Source organism: Hyperolius riggenbachi, chromosome 3 (genome assembly GCF_040937935.1).
Source record: "Hyperolius riggenbachi isolate aHypRig1 chromosome 3, aHypRig1.pri, whole genome shotgun sequence".
In the NCBI taxonomy this organism is placed as follows: Eukaryota; Metazoa; Chordata; class Amphibia; order Anura; family Hyperoliidae; genus Hyperolius; species Hyperolius riggenbachi.
Genome location: NC_090648.1, coordinates 376,039,457 through 376,051,656, shown reverse-complemented (window position 1 = coordinate 376,051,656; position 12,200 = coordinate 376,039,457). Strand labels below are relative to the sequence as shown.

The 12,200-nt window shown below is 42.0% G+C and overlaps 2 protein-coding genes across 14 annotated transcripts in view; one reads left to right on the top strand and one right to left on the bottom strand.

Annotated features, from left to right (window-relative positions):
• LRTM2 (leucine rich repeats and transmembrane domains 2) overlaps positions 1-8,886 on the top strand; it is a 99,809-nt gene extending 90,923 nt beyond the window's left edge. For all 4 annotated transcript variants that reach the window (XM_068277231.1, XM_068277232.1, XM_068277229.1 and 1 more), the window contains exon 4: positions 4,721-8,886. In XM_068277231.1, coding sequence (XP_068133332.1) covers positions 4,721-5,151 — 431 coding nt within the window. In that variant the 3' untranslated portion in view covers positions 5,152-8,886. The remainder of the gene's footprint in view (positions 1-4,720) is intronic.
• Positions 1-12,200, bottom strand: part of CACNA2D4 (calcium voltage-gated channel auxiliary subunit alpha2delta 4) — a 394,977-nt gene that overhangs the window by 176,157 nt on the left and 206,620 nt on the right. The gene's annotated exons all lie outside the window — the stretch shown is intronic.

Sequence of the window (12,200 nt, the reverse complement as noted above, 5' to 3'; positions counted from 1 at the left end):
CACATTTTCAGACAAACTTGCATTGCCATTTGTTAACATTAGTGCATCATGACGCACACTGACGCATAACCCACAGCAACTATGCATTTGGTCTCAACGCACCATTTTGTCGCATTGCAATACAGTAGGTGTGGGCTGCAAACAGAGAAAAAGTCACATCGCTATGGAAAAAAGTCGCATTGCATTAGTGTGTCAGTTTCAATGCAATTTAATGCTACTTGACACATTCGGTGTGAAAGAGCCCTTAGGCTTTGTACATACCAAGCAAACACACAAAAACACCACTTGTGAATAGTGTAAAAGGGAACATTGAAGTGCTGGAGGAGGCTGCCATCCTCATCCCCTTATAAAAATTCTACTGAGGCTTCCCTCCATGCTCCGATTTCCCCCTTACTCAGCACGGCCGCCCCCCCCCCGCTCGCCTGTTGAGAGCGCGGCCATGCAGTAACCCCACGAGCATGGCCAAGCTTTAGCAGTAGCACGGAGCCGCTCATACATGAGTGGTTCCGGATTACTGCGCATGCACAGACGTGGCCGCGATGACGGAAGAGGAGGTGAGCGGCCCCGATATGATTGTTGACAATGCCTTGTTACCAATATTCCGAGGGGCCACGCTCAAAAAGGGGGGACATCAAAGCACTGCGGAAAGCCTCAATAGGATCCTGCGGCTTCCCTCTCTTTAGGTAGGATCCTGCGGCTTCCCTCTCTTTAGGTAGGATCCTGCGGCTTCCCTCTCTTTAGGTAGGATCCTGCGGCTTCCCTCTCTTTAGGTAGGATCCTGCGGCTTCCCTCTCTTTAGGTAGGATCCTGCGGTTTCCCTCTCTTTAGGTAGGATCCTGCGGCTTCCCTCTCTTTAGGTAGGATCCTGCGGCTTCCCTCTCTTTAGGTAGGATCCTGCGGCTTCCCTCTCTTTAGGTAGGATCCTGCGGTTTCCCTCTCTTTAGGTAGGATCCTGCGGCTTCCCTCTCTTTAGGTAGGATCCTGCGGCTTCCCTCTCTTTAGGTAGGATCCTGCGGCTTCCCTCTCTTTAGCTAGGATCCTGTGGCTTCCCTCTCTTTAGGTAGGATCCTGCGGCTTCCCTCTCTTTAGGTAAATATCTCATTGTGTACCAAAGCTTTGGCTCAGGTACACTTTAAAGCCTAATTAATTCTAAATTGAACAAAGGCAGAGTCTTAAAGCAATTGAGTATGATGAGTAGTGCAAAATATAAGTATTATTTTGGAAATAAACCATTCATATTCCAATCCCATTGTGTAGTTGTACTTGGCTGCAGCTGTTCACCTATCCTTTCAGGACCTCTATGGTCTACGGAGTAGTTTTAAGGTATTACAACTGCTCAGCTTCCTCTTTCTGTGAACTACAATTCTATGTTGGCACTTAGAGAACACCTTTTCTGGGAAATGTGATATTTTATTTACAGTATTGTGCATCTTACTTTGGTAGTCACATGGCCATACCTGACTGACCTGTTCACTAGCTTTATCTAGAGGACCAAGAACAAGCATTGGACATGCACAATCCTGCACTGGACATTTTGCTCATGAATAAAAATTCTGGCTACCACTTTACTTCTATGCATGGTTTATAGTCACATATTAACCCAATTACTATTAGACTTTGCCTTGTTCTATTTTGTGTTTAAGTGGAATTGGGTTGAGCATGAAATAGGAATAACATGAAAGTGAACGGTCGGTCCACCTACCAATTCCTTAGCAATAGAAATTGCGTAGCATTACGTCAGTGATACAAAAATGTTTAAATAATAGCAATAATTAGCACAGCAATTAGGGCTCTGGCACCACCTCGACTCTTGTTAGCTCTTGGAACCCCCGCTTGCTAGGCGGCCCTCCATGGAATCACATCTGATAACGGCCGCAGCAATGCTCAGACCCAACAGGTAGCGGTTCTCTGCCCCCAGGGAACACCATCATGTATCAAGCCGTGACACGCGTGGTGTTGCAGTTGCTGCCATTTGGCTGCATTTAAATTGCATCCAAATCGCGTCTGGGCGGCAGATGGGACGCTGAGCTGCCTGACAAGTGCGCAGATCAACCTCCCATCTAAAAGAGGCCTTACTGTAGAAACTCCTTCTGAAAGCGTATTTAAACTTGGACAAAGACCAGGACTGTGTTTACCGAGCTTTCAAAGCAGATGATAACCAAGGACGGAAGCACATGAAAATTAATTGCAAAAGACGTTGTGTTGGTAATATATTGTATTGAATACACTGCGGAATTCTCCTTTAAGGCCGCCATAAGATTACAGATCACCAGGCTGCTACGGTGGCAGTGGAAGGAATGTTGATGAATTCGCTTAACGCTAATTACCACTCTGCACAGAACCACTTTCTAAGGCAAGTTAGTGAAATGATTCTGTAGGAAGCCTCGCACACCTGTGTGCTGTCACCGCGCCTGGAGATAATTATCGTCGGTCTGGCACAACACCGGCTGCTGTTACATCTGTGACAATTAAATGCTGCGAAAACAATGACGCTCCTAACAAGAGGATAGTAAAAGGGAAATTCCCAGTCATATAGAAATGTTTTAAGGCAATACAAAAGAACCAAGACTACTTTGTCTATGTGCTGCTACTAAGCATAGCGGTATGGTGGTTATCCGCATGGCTGGGTGGTTAGTTCTAGTATTAGGTGACAAAATTGTGGGTAAATTGATGATTTTACCTTTAGTAAACTTCCCCTTTTTGCTAATTTATCCAGTTATAAAACATTTTCATAACAGTCACAGCCACCAGGCACCAATAAGTAACAATCAGTTGCTACACTGAGGGGGTGCTGTTACTTGGCGAAATTCTAGTCTGGTAGAAACACATGTAAAATGTACTGCATGGGTTAAGGAAACAGGGGTCAGCAGAATAAGGGACAGGGAAGCTACGCATGGGAGAAAACAGGACAAGGAAAATTTGGCATGGGAGAATTCATCTACATAGGGCCTGATGCACAACGCAGCTGTAAAATTGCCATGCACAGGTAGTATGCACATTGTTATGTTAATATGCAATATGCTACGCCTGTACGCCATATTAACACAGCAACATGCACATAACCCCAGTAGCGCACAGTGCACTAATGGGGTAACACACACTGCCCTATGCCTTTACTACTGGTAAAATTGACATACGTCGCCTACGCATAGCAATTTTACCGCTTTGTCGCGTATCAGGCCCATACACACTTGAGATAACTGTGAAATTATCTTTTGTGAACGCTTTTGGTGACTGTATATATACACATGTGAACTGCTAATGATGAGCAAATATAGTCATTTTCTTTTTTGCCACGTTTGAAAAAATGCCACATTTCCATACAGGTGAGAATATACACATAAAAATGCTGGCATGTGAAAACACATTCTCACCAAATGCATTAATGTCATTGGGTATGAGAAGTCATTTTCGTACAAATGACAATATTTGCAAAAAATATGGGTACGGCGAAAACACAGTTTTGCAAAATGCATTAAAGGGAACCTAAACTGATAGGGATATGGATGTTTCCTTTTAAACAATACCAGTTGCTTGGCAGTCCTGCTGATCTCTTTAGCTGCAGTAGAGGCTAAATCACACACCTAAAACAAGCATGCAGCTAATCCAGTCTAACTTCAGTCAGAGCACCTGATCTGCATGCTTGTTGAGGGGCTGTGGCTAAATATATTGGAGAGACACAGGATCAGCAGGAGAGTCAGGCAACTAATATTATTTTAAAAGGAAAAATCTATATCCTTCTCGGTTTAGGTTCCCTTTACAGCTAAAGGGCAGGAGAAAAAAAAACACATTTTGGTGAAACTTGTGACAATCCATCATTCTTTGCGGTCAGAAGAAAAGTACTTTTGAGCAATTTCAAACTCCTCCCTACTACTCAGTATGGGCAGGAGACGTCACTCTGGTGGTTACAATGGGAACTACAATAGGGCTCGCCTAAGGTGTCTATACACGTATCGATTTCTCCTGTCAACTTCCATGCCCTAATATGCCGGTCCGATAAACCGCTAGATTGATTTTTGCCCAAACTCAATTGAATTGTTCAATCGTACCTGATGGAGAGATCAACCGATCAGGAGCGGTAGTAGATCGACAGGCCACAGCGTTGCACTGAATCAGGCAAAGCAATGCTGCCTTCCTAAAAAAAACTCTATAAAATTATACTCAACACAAATATGAAAATGGTTTCATAAAGTATGTTCTAGCTAGACTGCAGAAACACAAATGAAAATAATGTGTCTTCTTATTATTTATAAGGTTGTAACCTCTGTGAGACAAATCATTCCATGCAATCAGCAGAGAGGAGGGCTGTGTGAGAATTGCTAGGAATCAACAGTTATTTAATAGCTGGGCTAGTGGCCACCAGAAGCTGTTAGTTGTTCCCTCAGGGACAGTATACGGGCTCCTGTATGCGGGTGTGTGAATTAAAATAGGCAGCACTGCCAAATGTAACACACACTTTTCGTTCAATTATATGGTGCATGAATTACCTCACTGATCATTTGTTCTGCATTCATTGTCACTTTGAAAAGCACAGTTCAATTATTTTATATGTATTTAATAGAACATTGTTTTACATGCACAAAAAAGTTAGCTTAAAAAAAAAAGTTGCATTTTTTTGCAATATGGAAAAGGAAATTATTTAACAGGAAATTAATTTTTGATTTATGCAATGTTTTTAAATTCTCCATAACTGTCATTTCTATGTGGTCTGCCTCTACAGGTGGTAAAATTGACGAACTACAGTGCACTCTTCCCAAGGAACTGCGGGGGAGGGACATGAGGAGTGTCCCTGTGGAGATGTTTAACTACTGCTTGCAGCTAGAAGATGAAAACAGCTCTGGACCAGCAGACAGATCGGCCCCACCTTGCACTAAGTCAAACCCCGCCCTTGCCGAGCCAGACCCAAGTCCAGACTGTCCACAAAAGCAGAGGTATCGACCAGCCAGCGTCCGGCGAGCCATAGGCACTGTGATCATAGCAGGGGTGGTTTGTGGCGTGGTCTGCATCATGATGGTGGTGGCAGCCGCTTATGGTTGCATCTACGCTTCCCTGATGGCAAAGTATCATAGGGAGTTAAAGAAGCGCCAACCACTAATGGGTGATGCAGAGGGAGAACAGGAGGAGCAGCGACAAATCTCATCTGTTGCTTGAGGAGTTCAGTTATTGCTGAAGCTGGTTACTGCTGGCTGAAAAATCAGTTTTGGTTAATGTTGGTTGTTGGCACCGGTACTCTACTGGGCATGAAAATGGTTATACAAAAGGTCTATTTAGGAATTAATTTATGCAGCATAAGAGGACATCACAACATCAAGAACAACTTAGTTGTCTGCGGCACAGGCTGGCTACCAAAAGGAAAAAAAGGCTTTGGAAGGGAATTCAATGAATTTGAGAAGAAAAATCAACATTTTAAGGTGATGACATGCTGAACTTTGCACTTATTTGGCCAGCCAACTTGCACCTCTATCAGAAAAAGATAGATTTCAAGAAAGCACAGATGATCAAATAACTATACAAACAAACAAAAAAAATGTTTATGGTCAACAGTGGCTCACCACGCAACATCTATCTGCAATTGTGATATAGAGACTATTCACGGACTCCTCATTGGAACATAGCTAGAACATATCTTGTCCTGAGGTATTACTTGTTTTTGAATTCAGAGACTTTATTTTTTGGGTAGAATTACTTTTCCCACAAAATCACGCACCTTGCTGCTCACACTGATATTGCAATAAACGTGGCGGTGTTCATAGTTTTTGAAAAAAAAAAGTTCAATATTTTTTTATTTTTTTTTATTTTTCTTCAATCCATTTGGTGGATAATTTTGCAGGTTCTTTTGATTCTAACAAGCAGGTTTATATTATAAGCCTATTATATATTCCTGTTCCAGAGGCTGTGGAAGGAAGCCCGAGACGTTTTATAAATGGCAGTTTACCACACGAGGTTACACACACAGAGGGATGCAGCTAGGGGGGAGGAGGCAGTAATGGAGCCTCTGTTTCTGTTTCCCAGAATGCAGTGCCACAAGATGTCCTAGTGGTACACATAAAAAAATGTTGCTGTGGAAGGGAAAAAAGGATTTTAAGACTCAAGGCCTAGAATGATTTCTGTATACTGTATTCAAAACACTGCAGTCTGAAAAATGTCCACCATGTTCCTTAAAAGGAACCTACACTGAGAGGGATATGGATGTTTCCTGTTAAACAATACCAGTTGCTGATCATGTTCCTTAAAAGGAACCTACACTGAGAGGGATATGGATGTTTCCTGTTAAACAATACCAGTCATGCTGATCTCTTTGGCTGCAGTGGTGGCTGAATCACACACCTGAAACAAGCATGCAGGTAATCCAGTCTGACTTCAGTCAGAGCACCTGATCTGTATGCTTGTTCAGGGGCTGTGGCTAAATGTATTAGAGACACGGGTTCAACAGGAGAGTCAGGGAACTGGTATTAATTTAAAAGAAAAATCCATATTCTTCTCAGTTTAGGTTCCCTTTAAAGGGACAGCATGGAGAACAGCATGGAGAAAGAGTACAGCAGGCGGCCTGCAAAAGTAGACTTTTTGCGGGTACATTTTTAGGGCTTGTTCATAGTTGTTCATTTCAGACCAGTTTTATACATCTAAAATGCAGATAATTAAATTGATATACTGGCCTCAAACGCTCAAATATGAATGGGGTATTCTTAAACTAACAAAAATGTTCCAAAAGAAATCAATTTGATTCAATGCTATCAAACTGCACTTCATGTGTCAGTTCAATTTTACATAAATGTAATTGTTTTAACAAATTAACGTTTGTGGCCAGCATTAGTGCACTAACTGTATATAAGGGAACATTTAAGTCTGATTAAAATAATTTACTGCAATAGGAACCTTGGAACAATAACCCAGTATACCTGCACTACTTTTTTTGACCCCACTATATAATAATGCTATGTCAAACCTGGGTATGTACACAATAAGCTGATGCACTATGCCTAGCTCCAGTATGTGCTGAACTTTGCTTCTAAAGCACCATCTCCCTTCTCTGTTGTGTTCCTTCCCTTCAAAAGTACCTCTCCACACTCCTCTTCATACTTCTGCAGACCTTATCAGCATTTTAGCATAGTACAGAGAAGTATGGGCTAATGGTCTGTCATTTGTACTGTAAACACTGATGTAGCGAGACAAATTACCCCAAGCAATAAGACAATAATAAAAAAAAAAAGAACAGATGCATCAGGGAACATCTTAGAAAGTTTTCAAACAGTGCTTCTAAGCACGGGTGATATTGTAGCCCCATGTAGAAGATAGGCAGAGAGAGAGAGAGTTGCATAGCATTGGAAGATGCGAGGTGCAGGACCAGTACAATGACAGAAATTTCCAAGAGGTCTGGTCTGCACACTCAGTCAAAAATAAGTGTGGTTTATTCACAAAATATACCAGACGTCCACCAATGACTATTTTGGAGACCCCGTGGATCCCCTTTATCAAGGTATTAGCAGAATGGTACCAATTCTGCTAATACCTTGGTATCGATGGTGGCTGGAATGGACGTCTGGTATAGTTTGTAAATAAACCATGTTTATTTTTGACTCAGTGTGTGGACCTTTTGGAATTTTTGCATGTAGAAGATAGGATATCACCAGTGAGACTGGTGGCTGGCTAGAATACAGCTGTAATGATGGGCCAGATTTTGGGCAGTAAGATGCTTAATTATAATGCTATGAAGACAAAAGGGCAGAGCCAGGCCTGGCGTATTATTCTTAAATGCAAGGATGACTAGGTCAAAAATATAACTTGGCACTCACAGATATGGGTTGCCAATATTAGGCAAACTACCATACATCTTCAAACTGCCCTCCTACTACTCAAGTGGATAGCAGCTCCGGCTAGGTCACACTCCTTGGTTCAGTCCCCTCATCTGCTCACATTCTCCTTGTGCCTATACGCTGAAGGGGGCCAGAAGGGACAAACTATTTACCCCCGAAGGAGGTATAATAACAATAGGGGGGAAAGGTTGGCTCACATTCTTTTGGATGAAAGGTAGATTAGATAGATTTTGAAGATTTTGTGTCTTTTTGATTACAGAGATTTTACAAATCAAAAATAGCTATATTGGCATCGCCAATACTCATATAGGCATTGCCAAAGCAAGAGGAAATGGGGGGCATGGAAGGGGGTGATGTAGGGGTACAATGGGTAAGCAGTTTGTGGACATTTTTAGGTTTACAGTTCATTTATGTTTTCGCTCAGTCAGTGGCATGGTGTGACATAGTGTCACTCAGTAGGCAGTAGCAGTGTTAGGGAGTCTAGCCCAAAGACTCCTTGCTGAATAGGTGCTGGCTTACTGAACAGGATTCCTCTTCTTCTATTAGAATGTAGAGATTTCTCTCAACCTCTAATATGTAAAAGTCAGGAAATAGTTCCATCAATTTCTTAAACAAGGTTTCTCCATTTGCAGTATATGTGGGGCAGTGCAGCAAGACGCAAATCTCATCTTCAAAGGCCTTCTGCTCACAATGCTGGCCTAGTATATTCTCCCTGGGTTTGTACATCTGTCTGTCTCTCCCAGATTTTACGGTTGTGAGCACTAAGTCTGTAGGCACTCAGGATTTGCCTCTCTTGAGAGTCTGAATGATTTTCCAGGTATGGGGCTTTTTTATATTCTTTCTGTAATGTTAACCAAACACACCACGCTCTTCAATCACGTGACCCCCACCACAGAGGTACACTGATCAATACTGGAATATAATCAAAAGGCCGCACATAGTGCTGAATAACGTTTTATAAAAAGGACCCTTATCACCACTACTTGCACTCCACCAGGACGTGCCCACCAATTGGATTGACAGTCGTACCCCCCCTCCTGGGTATGCACTCACCGTCACAATACTTGTACTTTAGCTCATCAGTACGTGAAGTACTTCTCCACGTGTGTCCGACCGATCCCGCAAAGTTATAGGTCCAACTTCAAGTTCTAGTAAAAAATGCTTTTTATTGTACTGGAACTTGAAGCTGGACCTATAACTTTGCGGGACCGGTCGGACACACATGGAGACGTACTTTAAGTACTGATGAGCTAAAAGTACAAGTATTGTGATGGTGAGTGCATACCCAGGAGGGGGGGGGGGGGGTGTATATTCCAGGGTTGGTTAACATTGGTGTATCAAAGAGATGGTGATTTTGTTCTAGCTACGAGCCCTTGGTTAATTGTTTTCCCATTTGGAGCGCAATCTTTTTCTTTTGTATATTCTGTCTGTAGGGACTGGGATATGGTTAGCTTTTTGTTTTATTTCACTCTTTTCTTGGTAGAAACAAAGCCAAAATGGTTTTGGAGCCAGGGAATTGCTTTTCTGTGGCTATTATTATTGAGGACAGTTAGTCTGCAATTATTTTTTGGGATTGTCCAGATTGTTTGTCCCTGTATGTATAATGACATTTTGGGGGGCAGCGAAGAAGGGCTTATTGATTACCTATGCTGCTTTTCCAATTGTTGGGCAGCGTATTTTTGTAACCTGTTTCCCATGGAAAAGGCGCTTTGTATTGAGGCATTTCCCATTAGAGTCAATTAACAGTACGATGTCACAGCTTGGTGCCTTTTCTGGAAGTTTCTGTGTATTCTCTGTGTTAAGGTGCGTATACATGTCCAACTTTACACCTGATTGTCTTTTGGATCAGTCGTTTGAACGACTTGTCAGGCAAACAACTAGTCGTTTAAACACCACATACACACGTCCAAAAAAAGCGGCCGACAAACTAATTTACATGTCGCCTGACAGACTGGACATTATCCAACTCTCTTTATCCAACTCTTGTCCAACTCTCTTTGTCTTATCAGTTGGGCAAACGACCGCTGGTCATTTGTACACACGTACAGACCTGATAGTCGTTAGAATGACAGTTGGTCAAACTGATTTGCCAAGCAGATCGGGAAAACCAGCTGTTATCAGTCACTCGACTGCGCGTACAAACGTCCAACTTGTCGTTTCAAATGACAAGTTGGACGACAAGTTGGTCAGAAAATCAGGACGTGTGTACGTACCTTTACCGGAGACATTTGAGCTTTTTCCTGTGATGGAATTTACTACTTGACTCCTTGCATTTTCTGATGTTTTTTATTTGGCTTTGGTATGCAGAGTTCCTTTTGGTTAGGTGTTTCTATGGGGTGATTTTCTAAAGCCCCTTCCAGTTGTGGTTGTTTGTTTTTAGAGTTGCAATTTCCTGTCTGAGCTGAATGTTTTACCCCTGATGAAGATGGCTGCATCCAGGAAAACACACAGTGTGAATAAAAGCTAATTTTTTCTCCAACGGTATATCCTGAAGGGCACCTCTGTGTATTGTAAATATGGAGCTGGTATTCATCTACTGTGAAACAAAAACATCAGGCAATGACGCGACAGAAGTATCAGTTAGGGTTAATGTTTAGGCTTTGTGGTTCTTGGCCAAGGTGGCTGCTCAGTGATGCTTCTGCCAAAAATCTAGCATGTGAATAGATGCCCCAACGTATTAGTATGAGATCCAGACTACCAGACCATCTTGTCCAATGCAGGCCATGGTTCTCCTCATTTCTCACCTTGTCATGCACTGCACCCCTGCCCCCCCCCCCCCCCCCATAGCAATAAAGTGTCCGCTAGTCTGTCTGTACAGCACCGTACTGGAATTTTCACTAGAAGGATCAAGTCCAGATCCCTGCAGGCAACAATCCTTGTCCATGTGATATATTACTAGGAGTAGGGGGTAAATTAAGGCTATTATCTACTATTCTGGTGCTTATCCCCCACTGATTGCCTAACTGTAACTAATCTCCTTAGTGATATATCTCCTTTCTGATGCCAAACCTTAACCTCCTCCCCTAATGTTAACCTCTTCCAAATGCCTAATGATAACCCTTCAATCCTGAAAACTAATGCCGGGCATACACGGCTCGTTTCTTCTTATCAATCGAGCCATGATAATTTCCGACAGGTCCGATTGCCCGCTGGATCGATTACGCGCTCGATACCGGCGAAAAGAACAATAGAAAAAACGAAGCACTGATTAGCGCTGATTAGAAAGCGCCTGTGGGGACGAGCGGGAATCGGTATAGGTAATCAGGATAGGTAATCGGTATAGGTAAAACTATCCTCCACTTAGTTTCTTAAGAAATGTACACACTGCACAGTAACAGCTTATACTGTACATACTAAAGGTTACTCTCAAGCATTGTAAAGTAGGGCAGAAATCAACAACATTGCAGGATTGATCATGGCCATATTTTAAACACAAAGACACAAACATATTCATTTTCTTAAAGTAGAAATCAGTGTGAAGCCTTTGGTTGTAGGCCAAGTTCACATTACCGTTAAAATGTGCACATTATTTTCATGGCATGAAAAATTGCTATGTAATGTTTGCGTTTTTGCACACGTCACCCAGAAAAGTACTGCAGAAAGGTGTTAAGATAACTCGGTCTGTTACAGTGTAGAAATATAAACACATCCATATAACTGTATGGGGAGAAAGTCCACACTTGTCGCAAGTTTTCATATTCTGTTTTGGAGATATTGCCATGTATTTCCTGCCCCAGTAATAGCTAGTGCTTGTTCCAAGTGAATTCCAAAATATTACAGCTGTTGCTCCAATCAGAGATGGTGTAAATCCTTCACTGGAGAACCATCTTAGATCACAACTATAAAAAGCAATGTCTCCCCTATACTGGAGAAATGCGTTATCATTCCTTGTTCCTGTGACAGAAAATTATTAATAGGTTTTTTTAGGCTGCTACAGTCCTCAAGATCTCTAACTGGATCTTCTGAGCTCTGGTTCATCAGAAACCATCCACTGCTCTTCCGATAATCAGATCCCATCATGAACTTTTTCAGACAAAAAGATATTTAATGTTGACAAAAAGATATGCACATGTCCTGTTTTAAGTTGTGTTTATGGACTTAGCTTTAAGGGTTTGTAAAGTGAGTAACTGTTACCACCCCATCAAGATTTTACTGTTGTCCTTTGTTTCCTGTCCCTAGGACCACTAGGGTTAATATGAATGCCATGGAGGTTTACTGTGGTCTCTGAGACATTAAGTGACTATCTTGATAATATATTTTTTTAAGAAGTGCAATTTTTCACATACCAACTGCATTCTTACCAATTGATAAGAAATATGGTGATTAAATACCAAGGAAAAATAATAAATTAATGCTAATATGTAGCTATCTTCGTCTTGCCCTTTG